This window comes from Hypanus sabinus, chromosome 21 (genome assembly GCF_030144855.1).
Source record: "Hypanus sabinus isolate sHypSab1 chromosome 21, sHypSab1.hap1, whole genome shotgun sequence".
Taxonomy (NCBI): Eukaryota; Metazoa; Chordata; class Chondrichthyes; order Myliobatiformes; family Dasyatidae; genus Hypanus; species Hypanus sabinus.
This window is the reverse complement of record NC_082726.1, coordinates 37,890,892-37,916,549: the sequence shown is the minus strand read 5'-3', so window position 1 is coordinate 37,916,549 and position 25,658 is coordinate 37,890,892. Positions and strand designations below refer to the sequence as shown.

The 25,658-nt window shown below is 40.8% G+C and overlaps 1 protein-coding gene across 1 annotated transcript; it reads left to right on the top strand.

Annotated features, from left to right (window-relative positions):
* Nucleotides 1–379: 379 nt before the first annotated feature.
* On the top strand, nucleotides 380–25,275 carry LOC132378843 (pyroglutamylated RF-amide peptide receptor-like). Its single transcript, XM_059946097.1, has 6 exons — nucleotides 380–734; nucleotides 11,636–11,788; nucleotides 17,064–17,125; nucleotides 21,411–21,643; nucleotides 23,266–23,363; nucleotides 24,923–25,275. The coding sequence occupies exons 1-6, from the start codon at nucleotides 380–382 to the stop codon at nucleotides 25,273–25,275; spliced, it is 1,254 nt and encodes a 417-aa protein (XP_059802080.1).
* The last annotated feature ends 383 nt before the right edge of the window (nucleotides 25,276–25,658 follow it).

The window sequence follows — 25,658 nt, the reverse complement described above, 5'->3', positions numbered from 1 at the left end:
CAAGCCTGTCATTCATTTCCTCAAAACAATTGCGATCAATCTTCCTACTATGCAGAGCAATAACAACGTTGGTCACCCATACAGAGAATATCTGAATTCTATTTTCAATCGGTAAAACTCACGCGCGGTATGCTTTTCCCTTTTGGGGTACAGCACCTGGGAAGACAGGTGACTGCATATTTACGTACGCATCCACTGACTGAGGGTATAAAAGTGTGTAACCATTTCCTTCCAAGTCGAACTTGTCTGGTTACCAGCGAGAACCTGAACTGTCTTCGCTTTTAAAGGAAGCTATCTGTGAAAAGCGACTGTCTCTACAGACCGACTAATTGCAACTGTAGTGGGGGGGGGGGGGGGGGAGGGGGAAGTGGGAATAGAAATGAAAGTCTTAAAAAATTTCCGCTCTTTTAATGTTACGCCCCAAATTCTGAACCAGATCTTGGATTTTTATAACATCTCTCGCGAAAAATTTATTCAGACATACAAATTGCAGCCGCTGATCAGCGTCCCCGAGTTGCCGTTCACCGGGAAGGTAGCCCTTACTGTGACCTATTGTGTGATTTTCCTACTTGCTCTCTTTGGAAACAGCCTGGTGCTGTGCACAGTGAGACGGGAAAAGTCTCGAACGGTTTACAGCGTCTTTATTCGTTCGCTGGCGGTCAGCGACCTGTTCATCACCTTCTTCTGCATCCCATTCACCCTGCTGCAGAACATCTTCATCAACTGGATTGGGGGTGAGTTCCTCTTTCTCGGTAATCTCTGAACGGTGCGGATCCAACAGCAAAAACAGAACTGGCAATGATTTCAGATTAATTGGTGACTCTTTTATGCATCTTTTGCAATTACTGTAAAATGCTATAAACATCTCTCAGATACTTAACGCTAGATATTTTACACTGCGTTTGCGTAGGCCAGCCCCACCTCTGAATCTAGATTCCTACTTCTTGAAGTAGATTGCTAGGGTTATAATGGTAGGTGAAAAAACCTTGCTGATTTCTTTCAATGTACTTATTCTTGCAATCTAGTTTGTAAAAGAGGTTATAGCATAGAAAAGACTGGCAAGGAAACATTAGGGCCGATGCTCCCCACAAGCCTTTCTCTTTTTCTGGCTACTATCCTTCCACTTCTTCAGACTTTTGTGTTCAGAGTTCATTTGGCCCCTCCGCACTGTCAAGGAGAAATCCTGATGGACCCATTCACCTTTCTCCTAAATACTAAATCGTGACAAATTCTCATTTGATGTATCTATCACTCAATCAGGCAATGCATGCATCAAATTGCCCTGGCCCATAAAATCATAGAACAATACAGCACAGAAAATGGCTGTGGTAAACTATGTTTACCCGTCTGGACGCGCCCCTCTGCTGACTGCTCCTGTGGCTCCTCCCACAGACCCCTGAATAAAGGCAATTGGGGCTCTGCTCCTTCCTCAGTCTTCGAGATGTCATGCTCCCTTTTGCTGTTAATAAAAGCCTAACATTCACTTCCAGTCTCCTAGAGTTATTGATGGTGCATCAATGGCCCTTCGGCCCACAATGTCAGTGCTGACCATGATGCAGCTCAGGCTCTTTTGTCAATTAATATAAACTCACCCATTAGAAAATCTATTTGAAACCTTAAACAGAATTAAACACATCCAATAAATCTCTATTTGCCTTCCCTGCTTTAAGTAATTTGTGATTTGCCCATGTTATTCTAATTCTATTCTCATTGTCAGTCAAGACTAATGCAGAATTTTCTAATCTTAAGATCCTGCTCTTGAGTTTCTTCACATTCAGGCTGCAGAACTTCATTTCTTTCTCTTAGTCACTATTGTCAATGTGCACCATGACTATTGGCTGTCCACTCTCTCCATTTAGAATGTATTGAAGCCCCTTTATGATCACCTGTTGTTATCTTCTTAATAATAAATTCAGGCATTTTTCCAATGTCAGTTGTTAGTTTAATTAGCCTGTAGTTTTCAGAGTTCTAACATGGCCCTTCCTTGAATATTAGTGTTACAGTTGTAGCTTTCCAGTTACCTGGGACCACTACAGAATGCATGAAATCCAATAGATAATAACCAACTGTTTCTTGGGCAATCCATCAAAGTTGAGGATCCCTTGTTTTCACTCCAGTTTGTGGGTGCTGAGGTGCCTAATGATCATTTTGGGATAACTTTAGTGTCTCGCATGCTGAAAACTAATCCTAGATAATCACTCAGAATCTCTGTCATTTCTCTGTTTTCTGTTGTAAGACTGTGCATTCTGTCCTTCTGTCTTTGCACAGTTTGTTGTCTTTTGCACATTGGTTGTTTGTCCATCCTGTTGGGTGCGGTCTTTCATTGAGACTATTGGATTTACTGTGTATGCCTGCAATGGTCTCACACACACGCACACACACACACGCACATGCACGCACACGCACGCACACGCACACGCACACGCACGCACACACACGCACACGCACACGCACACGCACACGCGCACACGCACACACACACACACACACACACACACACACACACACACACACACAGTTTGATAATAAATTTACTTTGAATTGTTAATTTCACAGCCTCATACTCTAAGGAACTGATAAGTACTTCAGCCAATCTCTTCCCTTCTATACACTTTGTAAAAGCTCTGATGCAATTCTAATGGTCTTAACCCAAAGTATCGACCAACTCCACCTCCAGAGATGCTGCTTGAACAGCAGAATTCTTCCAGCAATGTTTCTTTTTGTCCTAGATTCCAGCATCAATAGCCTTTTATACCACCTTTGCAGAATACTCTATTTGATTTTATATTTTTGCTGGTTGCCCTCATACTCTACCTTCTTGCTCTTTCCAATTACTTAAATCATCCTTTGTAACTTCCAAAACATTCCCAATCCTGCAATAGGGCACTAACCTCTGCAATACTGTGTGCCTTGCATTTTCAAGTTGATGCTGACTTTAACTCCTTGGATAGCCCTAGATGGTGCATTTTTCTTCTGCATTTCTTAAATTAATGATGTTAGGTCAGCAATTTATTTGCCTTGTCCACATTAGGCATCTCTGTCATCTTAACATTGTAACTGTTATTAATTAATTAAGTTTAGGGTCAACGTTCAGATTCCTGCTTTCACTCTTTCTCAGAGGATTCTTGACAAATTCACTAATCTTTCACATCTCATTACTCAATGACAGATATAATAAGTATACTCATTTTTTAGTTGTCAAAATGTTGCTCTAAGAAATCAACCCAAATGCAGTCTATGAACTCAAGACTGCACTTGAGAATTTGATCTGTCTAATTTCTATTCTGCACAATTATTGTATATCTTTCATATGATTCCCCCTTTACTAACTGACATACATTCTGTCCTACTACTGGAGGGATTATGTACAACTGCCAACAGTAATTTTTTATCCGTATTATTTAATTCTTCCCACATTTTGAATTTCTGAGCCAATATCTTTCTTCACCAGTACAGTGCTTCTCCTTTGTTAACAGAGCTACTGTTAACAAAGGAGTTCTGTCTATCTTTCTGAAATGTCAGATACATCCGAATATTCAGTTCCCACTCCAGTTCATTTAACTTGCAATTGTATCTCCATTTGTTATCAGATCCTGTCCAATTATTTTTATCTGTGCTGTCAACTCATCCATCTTATGAACGTTGTGAACTCCAGAAAGAAAAGCAATAATTTTATCTCATCATTTTCCTTTTTTCTAACTTCCTGATATGTTCTGATTATCATGACTCCTGTTACAGTTAAAGTTAAAGTCTGTCCCGAGCCTTATAGGTTCATCAAGCCTGTGCTTATGCCGGTTTCCGTGGCGTGAAGCAACTGAGAGGACGAGACTCCCTCCCAGATAGGACGCCAGTCTGTTGCAAGGTATCATGACTCCTGCACTATTGTTTATCTTTTCTGGCATGCAAATATTTGTTCACAAATTTGAGTGGAGCTTTTGTCCATTCTGCCTGGTCCCTTAACACTTTTCCTTTCTTACTATTAACATCCCTCAATCTCCCACAGTGTAAATTCATATCACCCTCACTACAGGTTTCCTTTTAAACTGTCCTGGTTTGCAGTTCTAGTCCCCTGTGTGTTACACTTTTAAGTTCACTTGTATCTTTGAACCCTTTTGCTCTTCTCAAGATATGGGGAAATGTTTCACACTGCTCCTTTGGGTCTAGTGGAGCCCTGCCTCCGTTATTTTAAAAAAATTCTTCAGACACCTACAAATGTTACCTGACCTAATGGTTTCCTTCAGCAAGTTGTTTTTTGCTTCACTGTCTCGTTTGCTCTTTTTACCACCTGCTCTATAAATATACATGCTGCTTTTCCCTAAAATCATTTTACCCTCATTGGACACATCTCCCTTTATACTCATCTGAGTCGGTTTTGCAATGGCCTCTTAAATAAATTTGGCTGCTTTTTCCCCCTGATTTCTTGGATGGCAGTGAAAAGAATTAAGGCAATTTAAACAATAAATCTGCTAGATCCAAGAATGGGTGGGAACCTCAATGAAACAAAGTCCTGAAGGACTGTTCAGACTAGATGTTGGAAGGATGTTCCCACTGGTGGGGAAGACCAGAAACGGGAGCCACAACCAAAGGATTCAGGGTCAACCACTTTGAGCTGAGCCAAAATAAGAAGTTCATTCACCAGGAATGTGATGAGCCCATGGAGTTACAACAGAAAACAGCTGTGGCCAAAGTATTGAATATATTCACAAATGAATTAGATGTAGTCCTTAGAGCTTATGAGATTGAGAGACAGGGGAAGAAAGCAGAAACTTGGATGGCCGCCGTAATCACATGGAAGGAGATGCAGGCTGGAATGGCCAAATGGTCGACCCATACCTTTCTTTCTGTACCTGTGTTTCCCCATTCTCCTAGTACACCATCCATCAGCAGCCCTTATGCTGAGCTCACTCCCTACCCCTTTTAAACTCAGAGGAGAATGTTTCTCATCTATCTTTTATACATGTTCATGGAAAATTCAACAGTGATGTCCAATAGGGAACCAAATGCGTTTACAAGACTATAGAAAGAGGAGGGGAATAAGAGCAGCTTTTACACACACACAGGCTGGTTGTCTGGATGGTCTCCTTCTGTAAACCTTTTGTAAATCTGTGATCCCCTGATATGAACATCCTTAAACTGCACATTGCTTCTCACAGATGAAAAACTGTGCTGAGCCTTCCTCTGGGTCAAGAAATGGAATCTGAAGTCCCGTGTCTTCTGAACAGTTACGCTGGGAAATTGGTCTCAGTGCTAAACCGATGGCCAGTTAGGCCTGGCACACAAACATTGAACCCATTCTTTTGAATGGAGAACAACAACTGCAGATTGTAGGGTGACACAGTGGAGCCGCTGGTGTAGCTGCTTCTCCATAACTCCAGTGACCTGGAGAAATGGAGCAGTAAGTTGCCTCTTGTACATATAGTAGTTCAGTGGTAGAGTCTGGGGGTGAGTTAATGAGAATAATTGGAGAGTAATATGAAAATGGCTGATTCACTGGTCTAAAATATTTGTTTCTCTGCTGCCTGACTCAATGAGACACCTTGATCAGCTGGGACGCGTGGCACAATCTGCTGTAAATCTGGAACCACCAGAAGGGCCAGTATTGCAGAACCAAAACTGGATAGAGTCTCACCAATCAGATTGGAATCTGCTCTGGTGGACTCAGTAAAAGTAATAATGTTATTAGTGGACCTTCAACTAGCAAGTATGAAAAGAGGCTCAAAGTTCAAAGTAAATTTATTATCAAATTACATATATGTCACCATATAAAACCCTGAAATTTGTTTTTTTTTGCAGACATACACAGTAAATTCAAGAAACACAATAGAATCAATGAAAGACTGCACCCAACAGGACAGACAAATAACCAATGTGCAAATACGAAAGAGAAAATAATAATAGTAAATAAATAAGCAATAAATATCGAGAGCAGGAGAAGAAGAGTCCTTGAAAGTGAATCCATAGGTTGTGGGAACAGTTCAGTGATGGGGCGGAAGTTTTCCCCTCTGTTTCGAGCTTGATGGCAGGGGCATAATAACTGTTCCTGAAAGTAGTGGTGTGGGTCCTGAGGCTCCTCTATCTTCTTCTTGATGGCAGCAGTGAGAAGAGAACATAGCCTGGTTGGTTGGGGTCCTTGGTGATGGATGCTGCTGTCTGGCAACAGTGTTCATGTAGATGTGCTCAATACTGAGGAAGGTTTTACTCATGATGGACTGGGCCATATCCACTACTTTGTGTAGGATTTTCTATTTAAGAGCATTGGTGTTTCTGTACCAGGCTGTAAAGCAATCAGTCAATATACTCTCCACCACACATCTATAAAAGTTTGTCTAAGTTTTAGATGTCATGCCAAATCTTCATAAACTCCTAAGGATGTAGAGGTGCTGCTGTGCTTTCTTCATAATTGCATTTACTTACCAGGACAAATCCTCTGAAATTATAACACCAAAAAATTTAAGGTTGCTGACCCTCTCCACCTCTGATCCCTCCATGAAGACTGGTTTATGGATCTTCAGTTTCCTCCTCCTGATATCAATCATCAGCTTCTTGGTCTTGTTGACATTGACTGAGAGGTTTTTGTTATGGCACCACTCAGCAGGATTTTCAGCATCCTTCCTACATGCTAATTCATCAGTACCTTTGATTCAGCCCATGGTAGTGGTATCACCAGCAAATTTAAATATAGCATTGGAGCTGTTCTTATCCTCACAGTCATGAGTATAAAGCAAGGAGAGCAGGGAGCTAAGCACACAGCCTTGTGGTGCACCTGTGCTGATGGAGATTGTGGAGGAGATCTTGTTGCCAATCTGAACTGACTGAGGTCTGCAAGAGATGAAATCAAGGGCCTAATGCACAAGGGGGGTATTGAGGCCTAGGTCTTCAAGCTTATTGATTAGTTTTAATGGGATGATAGTTTTGAGATGGATTATTGGTGTGGGATGACAGGACTTTTGGAAGTTTTGGACCATTGGCAAAGCCAGTGGAATTGAAGAGAAAGTGACCATTTCTTTGCTTCTGAAACTGCAAAGCACCAGCTCAGAAAATGGCAACTTGAATTGAATTGACTTTATTACTTACATCCTTCACATGCATGAGGAGCTGGGACGTGATTGGTGAGAGAGGGAAAAGGGGATGGAAATGGAGAAGGAGTGGGGGGGCAGGTTGGGGGAAATTTCTGGAATTTTGTGAATTGAATTTGATGTTCATGCCAGCAGGTTGAATTGAATTGACTTTGTTGCTTACATCCTTCACATACGTGAGTAAAAATCATTATGTTACACCTCCATTTAAATGTGCAATATGCAATTTATAGTAATTTTTGTAATAAATAGTATATAAAACAGGACAATTACTATAGCGTTAACTATATCAGTGTGAGTTGATCAGTCTGATGGCCTGGAGGAAGAAGCTGTCTCAGAGCCTGTTAGTGCCGGCTTTTCTGCTGTGGTACCGTTTCCCAGATGGTAGCAGCTGGAACAGTTTGTGGTTGGGGTAACTTGGGTCTCCAATGATCCTTTTTACACACCTGTCTTTGTAAATGTCCTGAAATGTGAGATGTTCACATCTATAGATGCGCTGGGCTGTCCGCACCACTCTCTGCAGAGACTGTGATTGAGGGAAGTACAGTTCCCATACCAGTCAGGATGCTCTCAATTATGCCCCTGTAGAGAGTTCTTAGGATTTGGGTCCCATACCAAACTTCTTCAACTGTCTGAGGTGAAAGAGGTGCTGTTGTGCCTTTTTCACCACATAGCCGGTACATTTCAGACCACGTGAGTTCCTCGGTGATGTGGATGCCGAGGAACTTAAAACTGTTCACCCTCTCAACCCCAGATCCATTATTATCAATAGGGGTTAGCCTGTCTCCATTCCTCCTGTAGTCCAGAACCAGCTCCTTTGTTTTTGTGACATTGAGGGAGAGGTTGTTTTCTTGACACCACTGTGTCAGGGTGATGACTTCTCTGTGGGCTGCCTCATTATTATTTGAGATAAGGCCAAACAATGTAGTGTCGTCAGCAAATTTAATTAGCAGATTGGAGCTGTGGCTGGCAACACAGTCATGGGTGTACAGAGTGTAAAGGAGGGTGCTCAGGATACAGCCTTGAGGGGCATCTGTGTTGAGGGTCAGATGGGGCAGAGGTGAGGGAAACAGAACTTGAAGACAGAAGGATCTGTAATCAAGGGATATGTTTTACACATTGAGGCAGCTGGCATTAGTGGGCAACATATAAGCCAGAATCAAAGGAAAGGCAGTGTCCTAACACCCTGGAGAAAGAGGTCACACATTAGTACTGCCTCAGAGGGCTTTGAAAAGGACTGTGGTAGGGAACATACATTTAGAGGTCACCTTATTAGGTACACCTATACACTTGCTTTTTAATGCAAATATCTAATCAGCCAAACTTAATGCGTAAAAGCATGCTGATATGTTCCAGATGTTCGCTTGTTGTTCTGACCAAACATCAGAACGGGGAAGTAATGTGATCTATGTGACTTTGATTGAGCAATGGTTGTTGGTACCTGGCGGGGTAATTTAAATGCCTCAGAAACTGGGGTACAACGATCTCTAGAGCTTACAGAGAATGGTACGAAAAATGAAAAGAAAAGACATCCAGTGAGCAGCAGTTCTGTGGACGAAAATCCCTTGTTCTGAGGAGAATAGCCAGGCTGGTTCAAACTGACAGGAGAGCGACAGTAACTTAAATAATCTCATGTCACAACAGTGATGTACAGAAGAGCATCTCTGAATGCACGACATGTCAAGCCTCGAAGAGGTCGGGCTACAGCGGCAGAAGGCCATGAACGTACACTCAGTGACCACTTCATTAGGTACAGGATGCATGGGGCATTTTCTGAAACCCCTGACAAATCACAAGAGATAACCAGGAGCATAGAAGAATCCTTTTCTAATCTCACCAAGACACTTACTTGGAGCCAGAGTGTGTATAATTTCAACACAAGAAGTAATGCTAACTTTAGTCTATTTGATTTCAACACCTCTTGATCAGAGACCAAAGGAGACACAGCAGGAGCTCTTTAATATTTTTGTAGGACTATGGACCTGCAGCATATTTGACTCACAGTACTTCTTGATGTCACTTAGCTGTATATAGCTGTCATGATCCCACTCAGGAAGAGATTGTATTAACCCTGTGAAGCAGGCTCTTATTGAGAGACAAAGATAGATTCTGATTGCATCACTGCATAGTTTGGGGTCTCCAGTGTGGAGGATCACAAGAGACTGCAGGGAGTTAAATGCCAGCTCCATCATGGTACAAGCCTCCCCACCATCGTCAAAAGGCCATGCCTCAAGAAGGAGGCATCCATCATTAAGAAACCTCACCATCCCGGATATGCCCTGTTGTTACTACCATCGGGGTGGAGGTACAGGAGCCTGAAGACTCATACTCAATATTTTAGGAACAACTTCCTCCCCTCTGCCACCAGATATTTAAATGGTCCATTTAAAAAGAACACTAACCCACTATTCCTCTTTCACACTGTTTACTTATTTTCTGTGATTTGTAGTAGATTTTATGTCTTGCACTGTGCTGTTGCTGCTAAACAACACATTTCATGACATATGGCAGTGATAATAAACCTGATTCTGATTCTGATTTTTGAAAGGTATTGGATAAGCACCTAGAAATGAGGAAAGGGGAACCATATTTAACTAATTGAGCTTGGTTGCCATAGGCTCCCTCTTGAATTTGCTACAAGCAGCTCCCACCAGTACTCAGTTATTTGGGCCAGATATAGTCAACCAATCTCTTCACCCTGAGCAGCAACTACACCTCAAGAGGTATTGTGCTAAAATCTAAACAGTCAATGTTTTGGGCCAAGACCCTTCATCAGGGTCTCAGCCCAAGATGCTGACTGTTTATCTTTTTCCATAGATGCTGCCTGGCCTGATGAATTCCTCCAGCATTTCGTGTGTGTGTGGCTCGGATTTCCAGCATCTGCAGATTTTCACGTATTTGTGCTAAAGTGTAGTGACTCAGAGTGCCCTATAATTTTTGAGTGGAGTTAAGTCTATGGTGGGAGTTTTGCCAATAATCAGTGTCATTCTTAATATTGTTTTAAATAAGTAGAAGTATATATTGTTTCAAAAATTTAAAATTAACATGTATTAAAAAAATTAGACATCCTCTGAAAAATTCCTCTTCAGATCCCCTTTTACCCTTTTCCCTCCACCTATGCCCTCTTTGTTTTAGGCACCCCTATTATAGGGCAGGAAGCATATATAAGAAGTATTCTTATGGAGGGTTGAATTGTAAAAGCATAAGAAACCTTGGAGAATGGAATGGAGCTGTTAGTCATGTTAACTCTGTGAGTTAGTGAATATCACCGGAAATGGAGATGAAATAGTTATGGAAGGGAGGAGCTGGAAGCTGGGGAATGATGGAGTCTAATAAATGTCAGGGAAAAATCAGGAATTAGTTGTCTTGTCTTGTCCATACTGCACCAACCCCCGCCACTGGGCTATAAACATGCAGTCCCTCATGCATGCAGTTGTAATTTAAATTGCGGTGTTTAAGAGCAGCGACTTGGAAGTTCTATTATCAGCGGCAGATTTAATGTGCGGCGGCAGGGAGTTCCAAACTGGAATGGTCCTAGGGTACAGTGAGTAGCGGTAGCAGTCCTCGTTGGTCTGGATGGTCTTGTGGTTCAGGGATTGGTTTTGTCGGGTTGCTGGTCTGTTATTCTGGTTACACAAAAGGTGACTAATGTTGGATGGAGTTAATGAATGAGTTTCCTTGTCAATTGTAGTAAGCCTGGCTATTGCGCGGCGTCTTTGGAGGGTATCCCATTTGAGGTCGAGAAGCATATCTGTAACACTACTGGTCTTTCTATAATCACTGGTTACAAACCTGGCAGCTCTTCTCTGGACTTTCTCAAGGTTATTGATGTGAGTGGTTTGGTAGGGATCCCAAATGGTACTACAGTATCCAAGTCCTGGACGGACGAGAGTTTTATAAGCAATTTCTTTTGTGGTTTTTGAGCAATTCCAAAAGTTATGCCATAGAAGGCCAAGGATTTTGATGGAACTTGAAATGGTTTGGTTATTGTGTTTTGCCCAGCTAAGGTTATCTGACAGTTCAATGCCCAAGTAGGGGTGATGTTTTACTTCCTGGAGTGCAGCATTTCCCATGAAGTGCTGATGATGGTAAAAAATTTTCTTGTGGGTCATTCTCATAATGTAGCACTTTGAGATGTTAAATTTCATCTGCCAGGAAGACTCCCACTTGCACAGCAAGTTAATGTCTTGTTGAAGGGTATTGCAGTCATTTGGAGAATTTATGGATTTGTACCAAATCAGGTCATCTGCAAACAGTCTGACTTCAGATGTAACACTTTGAGAAATGGTCACCAATGTACTGAGAAATTGTCTCAGAGTTGCACAAGCATCATTGTAGAAAGTCTTTGTAGCTATCTGACATTCATTTCTGCATAATTTCCATTGTGATTTCCTCTTTAGGGAGATGCAGACTTTGAAGGCGTATGGAAGAGTGGGGTATCTACTTATGGCTGGGTGTTGTGTATTTGTGCATGCATTTTAATTTTATCAAAATAACCAGATTAACTCCATTGGATAATCATTCTGTCAATATTTTCCAATATTTTAAATTATTTCTAGGGACTTTCATCTGCAAGATGGTTCCTTTTGTTCAGACTACAGCTGTCACGAGCTGCATTCTAGCAATGTTGTGCATTGCTGTGGAGAGATATGAAGGGATTGTACATCCATTGAAGAAGCATTATCTGATGACAAGAGGACACATCATGCTTGGTAGGTCTTTTAAAATAATCAATGTTAGGCAGGCAAAATTAGAACTAACAAAGTCCTACAGAAAGACAATGTGGAATTAACAGGTTTTTTTTCTGGTTGTACTTGCTGAACATGGAAAGAATACTGATAAAGAATGGTCTGATATTCCTTGTAGACAGTGAGGTCTTTTTGTTCAAAAGAACCAGGGGAATAAAGCTACAGCCTCATTGGTTCACCCAAAATACTGCTGTACTTGCTCCAACTATGCTGTATTGGAATGCTCATCTAGATTTGGACTTTTGCTTGAATGTTCTGACATAGAAGCAGCTCAGAGATTCCAACTCAGCCTAGTTGAAACAAAGCAGAACCAGGCAACTAAATTAGGAGGAACTAATGCATTATGAGGCACTGGACTATCCTGGTTAGTTGATAGCAATTCATCAAAGAAATACAATGCATTGGATTTGCATATTACTTTGCAGTCTGCCAATGGGCAGAACTGACCCAACAACAGCTTCTGCTTGCACTAAGCTGAAGAGCCAGGTGCTCTATGTATCTGGGCCTTCACTCTATACACCAGCATTGCCAATGCATTGAATGCATTGCCCAATAAATTTTCTTGAATGTGATCCTGATCTCCTGTAAAATTTTAAACAAAACCAAATGTTTTATTTTCTGATTCTAAGATTAATCGATTCAGTTCAAAGTATATTTAAAGTATGTATGCAGTGTTCATCTGAGATTCATCTTCCGGCAGACAGCCAGAAAGCAAAGAAACACTATGGAACCTGTTCAAAGAAAACATCAGCAGCCAACACATTAAAAAAAGAACAAATAGTGCAAACAGCAAAATCGAGCGGAAAACATAGAATATTAAACATCAAACCACAGAGTCATTGAAACAGTCTAGGAATATTTACTTTAGTTCCGTTCAGTTCAATTTAGTTGGTTCAATGTTTGTCATTAGGGAAATACTGCTAACTACATAGTTTTGGGACATTCAGAAATCCGTAATACAATCAAGCAAAGTCAACTTTTATGAAATGTACTTTCAATAGAGTTCTTTGAGGTTTTGATCAGATCAGATAAAAGGAAAAGAGATAAAACCATAAGGCACAGGAGCAGTTACTATTACAAGAGAGAAGGTGCTCAAAAAGCTAAAAGACCTAAAAGTACTTAAGTCACCTGGGCCAGATGAACTGCACCCTAGGGTTCTGAAAGAGGTAGCATTAGAGATTATGGCAGCATTAGAAATGATCTTACAAAACCCATTGGACTCTGGCATGATGCCAGAGGACTGGAAAATTGCAAATGTCAGTCCACTCATTTAAAAAAGTAGGAAGGCAGCAGAAAGGAAATTACAGACCAGTTAGCCTGCCCGCAGTGGTTGGGAAGATGTTAGAGTCAATTGTGAAGGATGAGGTAATGGAGTACTTGGCGGCACAGGACAAGATAGGACAAAGTCAGCATGGTTTCCTTAAGGGAAAAGTCCTGCCTGATGAACCTGTTGGAATTCTTTGAGGAGATTCCAAGTAGGATAGATGAAGGGGATGCAGTGGATGTTGTATATTTGGACTTACAGGAGGCCTCTGACAAGGTGCCACACATGAGGCTGCTTACCAAATTAAGAGACCATGGTATTACAGGAAAGTTACTGACATGGTTAGAGCACTGGCTGGCTGGAAGAAGGCAGCTAGTGGGAATAAAAAGATCTTTGTCTGGTTGGCTGCCAGTGACTAGTGGTGTTCCACAGGGGTTGGTGTTGGGACCGCGTCTTTTTATGCTGTATATAAGTGATGTAAATGATGAAATAGATGGCTTTGTTGCCAAGTTTGCAGATGATATGAATATTGGTGGAGGGGCAGGTAGTGTTGAGGGAAAAGTGGCAAATAAAATATAATGGTATCAAAAATTATGGGGAAAAGGCCAGGAACTGGGATTGAGTAGAAAGAAAAAATAGAATCAGCCATGATTGAGTGGCAGAGCAGACTCGATGGGCCAAATGGCCTAATTCTGCTCCTATGTCTTATGGTCTTATAACCTACCTATAAATTGAATATTCAACTATACCACGTATTTATATATTCTACCTGTCGCAGCCATAGTGAACTCTAGCAGATTGATCAAATGTGACTTCCTCTTCATAAAACCATTTTGATTCTGTTGAAACCTTTGACAAGGGATGTGAGCTTCACAGGCTGACCTGTCCCTCTTTGCCTATGAGAAGGTGGTGGTGAGCTGCCTTCTTAAACTGCTCCAGTCCCTGAGGGGTGAGTGTACTCACAGTTCTATTTGAGAGAGTGTTCCTACTTTTAAAGTTATCCTTATGCAACATTATTGGAGTTAATGTAGATTGCTCATTTAGACAATATTGGCTTCAACAGCCCACGTACCTGGTGTGTGTGTATTATGCAAACCTGATGCAAAGTTCAGGTGGAAATGACTGCAGCTTACTTCTTTCAAATTCTTGTCTAAGTTAAAGCAGATCCTGAGACAGCATGCAAGATCCTCTTAACTTCACATTTTTCACATTGTATTCCATCCGCCCTGTCTTCATCCATTCATTTAGATTGTTAACATTCCCCTGAAGCCAGGATAAGTCTGCCTCCTTATCACAACTCATACTCCCATCGTCTTTGTACCAGCCCTTAATTCAAACGTAGGGGTGGAATAGTGCAGTTTTCTGGGGTTAGCTGCTAGCTTCTAATTATGTCTAGACCCACAGAAAGTTTATAAAGTGGCAGAGTAACTTCCTGCCTCAAACTGCATTTTATCTACCTGGGATTCCACACTTGCAAACTTGGAGCATATTTTAAAGTTGTTTTATACTATTTTAATGTTTTAGTGATTTTAAATACATGCTAGATTTGAAATAATAATTACATTTTCATAATTTAAAGCAAATTTATCGATGACTCTGGTTAGTGGAAAACCCCATAGGAAGTGAAGCTCCCACCTCGGCTCTACATCCCGTCAAAGATTATCAGAGTACCCTGCGGGATGGGAGTTCAGCAGAATACCACTTGAGCCACAGTTCTGCTCAGATTGAAGTCTTCTCACTCAGTCCACTGTATTTGACCCATGTAACTGTGTCCTGTAGGAGCTACTTGTAGAAAGTTCAGGCAGGAGGCTGGAATGCAAGGCAATGTAGTTCAATTTATCTAAGTATAGTTCCCCTTTCCCCATATCTGGGAGCTTTTATAGTGCCATTTGAAAATGGAAATATACTACATTCAATGAATTCTGAATTCTTTTGCTTTGCAGGAAATGAGGATTTTCTAAGTTACCTTGTCCTTAACATAAAGTCCCTCTAAAAACAGCAGTAGGCCATTCTCACCTATCATTCAACAAGATAATGATCGATCTCTTATTTCGCATCATGCTCCTGGGCAACACATATCCATTGATTCTCATCTCAGGACATGTCTGCCTTGTCAAGCCCTTCAGAATTCTTGATGTTTCAATGATCCCTTGTTCTTTTAAATTCCGTAAAGAGTAGGCCAATCTGCTTAATCACCTCTCAGAAGATAATCCACCCCTCACCAACCCCCCCTCATCTCAGGAACCAAAATTGTGACCCTTTGTCGAGGTTCATACATAAATCCTCACCAAAGGTGGGGATAGCTGATCTATAAGTAACATTCCTGGTTCTCTCTCATCAGCACTCTGCATACTGCCATTAAGATGTTTTAATTTTTATATTCAAAATGTCTTGTAATAAATACCTTGCTGTGCCTGTGCGTTAACTTCAGAATTTCACTTTTTATAAGTGGCAGATGGAGTTCGACCCAGAAGAGTGTGAGGTGGTTCATTTTGGTATGTCAAATATGACAGCAGAATATAGTATGGGGTCCATGTCCATACGACACTCAAAGCTGCTGTGCAGGTTGACTGTGTGGTTAAGAAGACATATGGTGTATTAGCCTTCATCAACCATGCATGAAGATGAGATGAGTTCAAGAGCCAAGAGGTAATGTTGCAGCTATATAGGACCCTGGTCAGACCCCACTTGGAGTACTGTGCTCAGTTCTGGCCGCCTCACTACAGGAAGGATGTGGAAACCATAGGAAGGGTGCAGAGGACACTTACAAGGATTTTGCCTGGATTAGAGAGCATGTCTTATGAGAACAGGTTGAGTGAACTCGGCCTTTTCTCCTTGGAACGACAGAGGATAAGAAGGGACATGATAGAAGTGTATAAGATAATGAGCGGCATTGATTGTGTGGATAGTCATAGAGGCTTTTTCCCAGGGCTGAAATGGCTAACATGAGAGGGCACAGTTTTAAGGTGCTTGGAAGTGGGTACAGAGGGGATGTCAGGTTTAAGTTTTTTACGCAGAGAGTGGTGAGTGTGTGGAATGGGCTGTCAGCAACTGTGGTGGAGGCGGATACAATAGGGTCTTTTAAGAGGCTCCTGGATAGGTACATGGAGCTTAGAAAAATAGAGGGCTATGGGTAATCCTAAGTAATTTCTAAAGTACATGTTCAGCACAGCTTGGTGGGCCGAAGGGCCTGTGTTGTGCTGTAGGTTTTCTATGTTTCTATTTCAAGGACACCCTTTCAGTATACAGTGAAACACAGCTCTCTCAAAAAACCAATACTTATCGATTGTCACATATTCTGTTTTCCTTTTTGTTAATCCAAGTGATTACGTCATATTTTTCCCCATGGTATTCTCTTTGCTACATTCTCACCCCTTCATTGACGCCAGTTTTATCCACTGAAGCCTCTCTGCAGATTCCTCAAAACTGGTGTTGTATTATCAGCATTCTCGGATAAACAAAATTTGCCTTCATCATAGATGTATATTAAACATGTCTTACTATCTTAAATCTGATATAAAATATATTTCTAAATCTGTTTCTCCCTTTGCAGCTTGGAAAACAAACACGAAAGTCTTTTTCAAAAGTGCAGAACGATGGAATTTTGTGAAGTTGATGGTTTTTGAACATTGCATGATTTAGTCAAATGGAATTTGGAACTAGTGTTAAAAGATTGTGAAATTTCCGTAAAAAGTGATAGTGTTTTTAAAGTGATTTATTAAAAATTTGCTATATTTTAAAAAATTCCCCTGAAGTGATACCGAGAACTCACTCAGTTTCTACAGCTGTCGCCTGTGAGCAAGTTACCTAACTGGAATCCTGTTTTACATTTAATCAAGCATCATGCAGATAACAGCACCATTAATAGCCATACAGTACCCACAGCATCTACTGGTGTTGTAATGTTTCAGTGACTAAACAAATTGATTGAAATCCTCTTACTATTTCATATTAACCTGCATTTTTCACTCTCAGGGTTTATATGGGCAGTGGCTCTAATCATGGGATCTCCTATGTTGTACGTTCAGCAATTTGAGGCAAGTAGTCCTATTTTCTTTACATTGATATTTAACTCTAAATTAAAAAAATGCTTTTGATTCTCTAACAAAGAAGAGAAAATCTGCAGATGCTGGAAATCCAAGTGACACACACAAGATTCTGAAAGGACTCCGCAGTCCTGCTGAGCTCCTCCAGCATTTTGTGTGTGTTGCTTTGATTCACAAACAATATCTTTTGCAGGCATAATAATTTGATGACAATATCACAGACTTTGAATCAATGGAGCACCTTTACATAATGTTAGAGTAGTTCCAACAAAATAGTTTTTGATACCAAGCCAAAACAGAAAATGGGTTGTGATCAAAAGCTAAATTAAAGAGACAAATTTTGAGAAACCCTGGATAATTGAGAGGTAGAAATAGGGGCGTGGGGCTGGGTGACTTCAAAGTAAATCTAATATCAAAGTATGTATATATCACCAGATGCTACCCTGAAATTTATTTTCCTGCAGGCATTCACAGTAGAACAAAGAAATTCAATAGAATCAATGAAAAGCTACAAATAAAAACTGACAAGTGACCAATGTGCAAATGAAGCCAAACAGTGCAAAATAAATAAACAAGCAAATACATAGAGGTAAATAAATAGACAGATAAATAAATAATACTGAGAATGTGATTTAAAGAGTCCTTGAAAGTGAGTCCACAGGTTGTGTTCAGTAAACAGTTCAGTCTTGTGAGTGAGTGAGGGAGCCTGATGGTTGAACCTGGTCGTGTGGGGTTTAAGATGTCTGTACTTCCTTCCTGATGGAAACAGTGAGAAGAGAGCAAAGCCAGGATGGTGGCGGTCCTTGATGAAGGATGCTGCTTTCTTGTGGCAGTGCTGTTTGTAGATGCGCTCAGTGGTGGGGAGAGGACTTTTTACATGATGGACTGGACTATATCCATTAATTTGGTAGGTTTTTCTAGTCCTGGGGCACTGGTGTTTCCATACAAGGCCATGATGCAACCAGACAGGACGTTCTCCACTGTGCATTCATCATAGTTTGTCAAAATTTTAGATGTCATGCCAGATCTGCACAAATTTCTAAGAAAATGGAGGAGCAGCCATGCTTAGAAATAGCACTTACATGCTGGACCCAGGACAGATCCTCTGATATGATATTTCCCAGGAGTTTAAAGTTACTGGCCTCCACCTCCAATCCCCTAATGAGCACTGCTTCATTGACCTGCAGATTCTTCCTCCTATAGCCAATAATCAGCATTTTGGTTTTGCTGACATTCAGTGAGATGTTGTTGTTGTTGTGGCAACACTCAACCAGACTTTCAATCTCCCTCCTATATGCCAATTCATCGCCACCTTTGATTTGGCCAACAACAGTGGTGGTCATCAGGTAACTTAAATATGGCATTGGAGCTGTACCTAGCCTCACTGTAATCAGTGTAAAGTGAGTAGAGCAGGGGGCTAAGAACAAGGCCTTGTGGGGCATCTGTGCTGATGATGATTGTGGAGGAGATGTTATTGCCGGTCTGTAGTGACGAAGGTCTGAAAATGAGGAAATCAAGGATCCAGTTGCACAAGGAGATATTGAGCCCTAGTTCTTGGAGCTTATTGACTAGATTAGGAGGGGTGATAGGGTTACATGCTGAGCTGTAGTCAATGAAGAGAATCTCCATTGTTCCAATGTTCCAGAGGTGAGTGGAGAGTCAATGAATTGGCATCTGCCGTTGACTTGTTGTGACAATAGGCAAATTGGAGTGGATCCAAGCCACTCCTCGGGCAGGAGATGATACGTTTAATCAGTAACCTCTCAAAGCACTGCATTACACTTGATGTAAGTGTTACTGGATGATAGACATTGGGGAAAGTTACCACGTTCTTCTTGGGCATTGGTATGATTGAAGCCTGCTTGAAGCAGGTGGGTATCTCAGACTGCCATTGTCAAAGGTTGAAGATACTTGTAAACATTCCATCCATGTTGAATAGCCAGATACACAAGTACATCGATGCTTTCCGTGGGTTCACCCTCCTGAAGGATGCTCTCACATCGGCCTCTGTGACTGAAATCACAGGGTTGTTGAGCGTTGTGGGAGTTTGTGAAGGTGCCTTCATGTTTTGTTGGTCAAAGAGAGCGTAAAGGGCAGTGAGCACCTTTGGGAGTGAAACTTTGTTGTCACATATGTTACTTGGTTTTGCTTTGGTGATAGCATTCGAGCCCTGCCCCAGCTATCAAGCATCCTTCTACGTTTTAGGTTTGACAGGCAGACAGACAGACATACTTTATTGACTCCGAGGGAGATTGCCACTGAGACTGCATGTGAGATAGCTTTATGGAGGGTCATACCTCCTCTGGGTCGGCAGACCTGAACGCCATTGCTGTAGCCCTCAGCAGATTGTGGATCGCTTGGTTCATCCAAACCTTCTGGTTGGGGAAGAATCTGAATGATTTCATGGGTAAACACTCATCAATGAATGTCTTTGTAAAGTCTATTTGGACAGTTGGCTCTTTCTGCTTGATTCACCATTGAATGATTGTGACTGATCTTCAACCTCATTATAATTAGTTACTTTATCAGCCGCAACTACATATGTTGTAATGTTAATTACACTTGCAGATTAATAGGCATCCACCCTATATCACATTAATATGTACTGTACACTATAGGCTGCACATATCTTGTGAATGTAAACATTGAATCTCCTATGTTACATGTTCTTGCATTAATCCCTTATCTCTTGATTCCCTTAACTTCTAAAATTCTATCACTCTCTTTCTCGAATATACTCAGTGCTAAACATAACTCTTGGGCAGAAAATTCCAAAGGTTCACTACCATCGAGATGAAGACATTTCTCCTCATCTCTGTCCACTACTTTTGGGATTGTAATCCCTGGTTCTAGAGAAGCCATACAGGGGAAAGATAACCTCGGCATCCACGCTTTCGAGACCATTAAGAATATTTTTTAGTTTCAAAGAAATCATCACTCAGATTGTGCAATCTCTATAGAACAAAAGAGAAATAATGTGACAATTTAATGGGCTAATTCTGCTCCGGCTACTGTTGAAGAATGTCTTAGATTTAGGGAAAGATACACTTTGGAAAAATTAGAAACAAAGGTAAAAATTTTGAATTACAGACTTTGTCAGGTCAAGAATTGATCTATATCAGCCAGGACTGGAATGAAGAACATACAGGAACTCTTGCTGGATGGTAACGTTCCTGTAGTTAAAATATATTGCTGAAATTTTGAAATAGCAAATATTCAGAAAAGCAACTAAAAAACAGCAAAACAAAAAAAAGCTGCTGGAGGAACTTACTGAGTCAGACAACATCTGTGGAGGAAAATGCACAGTTAATATTTTGGGTTCAGACACTTTATCTAGTCTGAAAGAATAGAGGGGAGAAGGCCCGCTAAATGAAGTGAGGGAGAGAGGTGGGGGAAGAGCTGGAAAGGGAGAGGGGCATCTGGGAGAGAAAGGATTAATTGACAGATGGAGTCAGGTGGGGGGAAAGATGGAAGTTTTGACAAAGGCTTGGAAATGGTAAATGGAGACAATAAAGGGCTGCAGTTTATGCAGATAGGAAAGGTGAGGAGTGGAGCCAAATAAAGGAGAAATGGTGGACAGATAGGAATAGTGGGTGAGGGGTTTCCACTCTGTCTCTCTCCCTGCTCATCTGGATCCATCTATCATTTGCCAACTCTTTCCCCACCCCTCACTCTCCTCTGAATCCCCCACCTGAGGCACCGCGGCAGCGTAGTGGTTAACACGATGCTGCCACACCTTGGGATGTTAGAGTTCAGAGTTCAATTCTGACACCATCTGTAAGAAATTTCTACATCCCACATACGTGGGTTTCCTCCAGGTGCTCTGATTTCCTCCCACAGTCCAAAGACATACTGGTTAAGAGGTTAATTGGTCATTATAAATTGTTCTGTGATTAGTCCAGGTTTAATTAGGTGGGTTGCTAGATAGTCCAGCTCTCCTCTGCAACTGCTGACTAACCTGCTGAGTTCTGCCAGAGTAGTACACACGTAACGCTGGAGGAAGTCAGCAGGCCAGGCAGCATCTATGGAAAAGAGTAAACAGTTAATGTTTTGTGACTGATGAAGGGTCTCGACCCGAAATGTCCTCTGTTTACTCTTTTCCAAAGATACTGCCTGGCCTGCTGAGTTCTCTCAGCAATTTGTGTATTTCTTTGATTTTCAGCATCTGCAGATTTTCTCTTGTTTTTGAATTCTGCCAGAGGTTTGTTTTATGCTCCAAGTTGCAGCCACTTGCAGTCTCCTATTTTAAAAGCAGGATGTTTTCTTTTGTTCATAGGTCAAATATGATTTTCTCTATGATGTTCACTACTTCTGCTGCCTTGAACACTGGGATTCGCTTTCACTCCAACGCGCCTTCACCACTTTCTATTTGGTGGCACTTTTTGTGTTGCCGCTCATGGTAATGTTGCTGCTTTATACCAAAGTTATCTTTGAGTTGTGGATAAAGAAACGTGTTGAAGATCATTCAGTCTTATTCCTGAACCAAAACAAAGCCTCCAAAACTGCAAGGTGAGTTTTCCCAAAGGTTACCTGAAATCACAGCATAGAAACCGGACATTCGCTCAAAATTGTCAAAATTGCTTAACTGTATGTATATTACCCCCATATTATTGTCCTTCCTTATTATCTCTCCCCTCCTGCCCTTATACTTACCTGACAATCTTAGAGTCAAAGGGTTATACTGCCTGGATACAGAACCTTCAGCCCAACAATTCCGAGCCATCATTGGTACCCAGTCAGCTAATCTTAATCTTCCAGTTCAGCTCACATCCCTCTAAGCCCCTGCATGTACCTTAAATGATACTATTGTACCTGCCCCATCCACTTCCTCTGGCAGCTCATTCCATATATTCACCGCTCTTTCCATGTAAAAGTTGTCCCTCAGACCCCTTTATATCTTACCCCGCTCACCCGAAATCTATGCCCACTAATGTTGGACTGGGGGAAGAACTGCTACCATCCACCTTATCCGTGCACCTTGTGATTTTATAAACCTCTGTAGGTTACCCTTTATCCTCCTGTGATCCAAGAAATAAGGGATCGAGTCTGGCCAACCTTTCCCTCTAACTCAGGACGTTCAGTCATGCAGCATCGTCGCGAATATTTTCTGCTCCCGTTCCAGTTCAATCACATCCATCCCATAAAAGGGGTGCAGTGGGGTGCAGTCTTTCAATGATTCTATCGTGTTTCTTGAATTTACTGTGTATAAAACATACCTCAGGGTTGTGTATAGTGACACATAAGTACTTTTGATAATAAACTTACTTTGAACTGAGAACTTTACTTTCTATGTTGTACTTACTTCAGAACGATTTCATGTGCCCAAAATTGAATGTTCCCTTTTTCAACAATTATAATTAATTATATGTGGAAAAGTTTTTCATTAGGTTTTTTATAGATCATAATTCATTTATAATAATTTCTGTTTAAAAGTTTTTATCAAAAAAGTAATGGAGTTGCATAGCACAGGATGAGCCCTATGGTCTGCAGTCCCCATGCAAACCAACTTGCTCTTCATGGGCAATTAATCCCACTGGCCATTTCAGTCCTGTAGCATTCTTTACCTTCTCTTTCAAGTGACAGTTTAAATGCCTCCTAAACGTAGTGATATATGTGAGTCCACCATCTTGTCTGGCTTTGAGTTCCAGATATCAATCAGCCCCTGTGTAAACACATTCTCTATGGATCCACTTTAGAATCGATTCAATATCACCAGCAGAAGTCGTGAAATTTGTGAATATTACAGCAACAGTACAATGAAATGCATGATAAGTAAATATAGGGAAAAATCTGTGTTATGTTAGAAGAAAAAACTGAGGTTAAAACTGCTACCTCTCACCTCAAGCTCATGCACTCTCATCTTAGGCATCACCATCATGGACAAAAGCTTCTGAGTATTCACCCTGTCAATGTCTCATCAAGAAAAGCATGTCCAGCTTATCCAATCTCTAACCATAACTGAAGTCGTCCAATCCAGGCACCATCCTGTCAATCTCCTCTGCATTCTACACCATTCCTATCGTGTGGCAAGCGGAACGGCAATATGTTAAGCACATACAGGATCACATATATAAATAATAGTTCATTTGACAGCAAATTCTAACCTTCAACATATTTATGTCCTTCCTAAGAAAGAAGAAACGAGCTATAGTTATGATGATAACTGTTGTTGTGCTCTTCACCATATGCTGGGCTCCATTCCATGTGTTGCACATGCTGATTGAATACAGTAAGCCAAGATTTGTTTTTTTTACCCTTTCAATTAGTTTTATTGATTATTATTTTCATTAAATGTTAACATCAGTATTTTGTAATCTAGTATAATCCAGTTAACTATTGTATATTTGACTTAGAAAGGTCAGCCATTAAAGCAACAGTGACCTCTCGGGGGAGGGGCTTGAGGGAGCTGCCATTGATCAATTCTGATCTAAAACGGTCATTAATCCTAATTTACATAATCAGATCCCCACTGTAACAGATTCAACACCTGTCAGTTGGTCCGTTTCAACAGTTGGTGGTATGGTCATGTGGTTTTAGAATATTTAAACCAATTTTAATGCTAATACTGTCAGCTGTTTTCTCTCAGTGAATTGCAGTGCCATATAAACTATAAGGGATCAAATTCAACTGTTGAATCTGTAATGAATTTACTTTTTCTCTGTTTTGGGGTAGAAATTGAAGCATTTTTATTTTCATCTCAGTATGCATATCAGCAACTTTCTATTGATGGCTGTGCCATGCCTACCTGATACAAACTGAGTTGGTATCACTTTGACACCTTACATGGGCTTTGGAACATTCTTGTTGTGTCTTGAACAAAGAATGAAGATCTCTGTTATGAAACTACCGATTCCTTCAGTATAGCAGAAAGCCAAGCAAAGAAAAATCTGGACCTTTTGACCATTAGCTTCCCTTTGCATAACTCGAGCTTCTGTCCCAAGTCTGGATCATCCTAGAATGTCTTGAGCTCCGAGGGGCCTTAGGAAATCATGGCCCAAAATGTGTACAAATCATACATAATTTGGTAATTGGGACTAATTGAAATCGCTAATTGAGCTTTTACATCAAAATAGAGATGAATGCTGATGGTGCAGTTCAAAACCAATAATTCATTCTGGTTTTCAAGCAGGGTGCCTTGGATTTGCTTCCAACTGATGAAGCAACACCTCCCCTGTCCTCTGATCCCAGCCCATCTCCTAAATTAAGTTCAAAGTACATATAATTTCAAACTATGTGTATTTTATACAACCTTTATACAAGATTCACCTCCTTTCAGGCAGCCAGAGAACAAAAAAGCTCATAGAACCCATTAATACAAAAGAAGACCATCAAACCCCCAATGTGCAGAGAAAATAAAACAAATCGTGCTCACGATATGTTAGTCATGTGCAAGGCAATGTGTCCGACTTACACTATGTTGGATCCTCTGCCTATGGGTCACAGAGAATGAGACTTTGAGACCTTAAAGAGCAGAACGGCCATGAAAATGACTGTAGCAAAGGTCTACTAAATATATTATCTGGGGCAAGATGGGGAATAAACCATAAAAACATCAGACATAGGAACAGAATTAGAACATTAAACGGTCATGATATTTCTCTTTTTATTGATACCGTGAACTTCTGTGTTTTTTGTTATAGTAGAGATTTGCATTGCAGGTGGGTATTTATTTCTTACTGAATCCCATGGTAGTTGTTACTAAATTGCTCCATAATGCTGAGAATCAATCCCTCAGTCACAGGTCAATCTCTTCTGCTCTGGATTGTTGACTGAATTCTGTTTTCACAGATAATTTACAGGATGATCACATCACCAACATCATGATCAGCGCTGTGCAGGCAATTGGATTCTTCAACTCTTTCAACAACCCTGTTGTGTACACACTATTGAACAAAACCTTCAGGGAAGCTTGTTTCTCTTTCCTATCACGTTGTGTTCACAGAGCCCAAGGTAATTTCAGTGCATGTGCACCAAAGCCAAGCATTGCTACAAGACAGGTTGGCTGCTTGCAAGATCTACAGCCAAAGAAACAAACAGAGGCACCAAATCCTAATCAGCTTGACAATGTTGATCTTAACTGGTGTGAAAATTATAAAACAATGACGGGTGAGCTGGAAGATCTGACCTTCCCTGTATCTTAAACTAACCTACCATGCACTTCTGGGCACAGCTGAGAATTTCTACTTTTCATTGAGCCTGGTGCTGTTTTACTTCAGTCAGCAATGTTGAAATTTGTATTTATGTGCGTAGGACTAAGATTTCAATAGAACTGTGTTAAAAGTAAAGTCAATTTAAAAGAAGAACTTGTGTTTATATAAGATCTATTGTGACTTTAGAGTAACCCATTATGCTTTAGAGTCACAATTGAAATATAGCTGCTGTTGTAATGTTTGAAATCAGGTCACCAAATTTTTAAAACAATGTTTTACATGTCGCAGTATTAATAATCTGTTGTCAGGTGGATTGAAGGATAAAAATTGGACAAATACGCTCCACCTCTTCTTCAAAGTAGGCAATGGGAATA

Excerpts from the sequence above, each read along its gene's own strand:
- LOC132378843 (XM_059946097.1), top strand. The coding sequence starts at position 380 with ATGAAAGTCTTAAAAAATTTCCGCTCTTTTAATGTTACGCCCCAAATT. Across the intron at positions 11,789-17,063 it reads AAGAGGACACATCATGCTTG|GGTTTATATGGGCAGTGGCT; the intron begins GTAGGTCTTTTA and ends TTTCACTCTCAG. Across the intron at positions 17,126-21,410 it reads TGTACGTTCAGCAATTTGAG|GTCAAATATGATTTTCTCTA; the intron begins GCAAGTAGTCCT and ends TTTTGTTCATAG.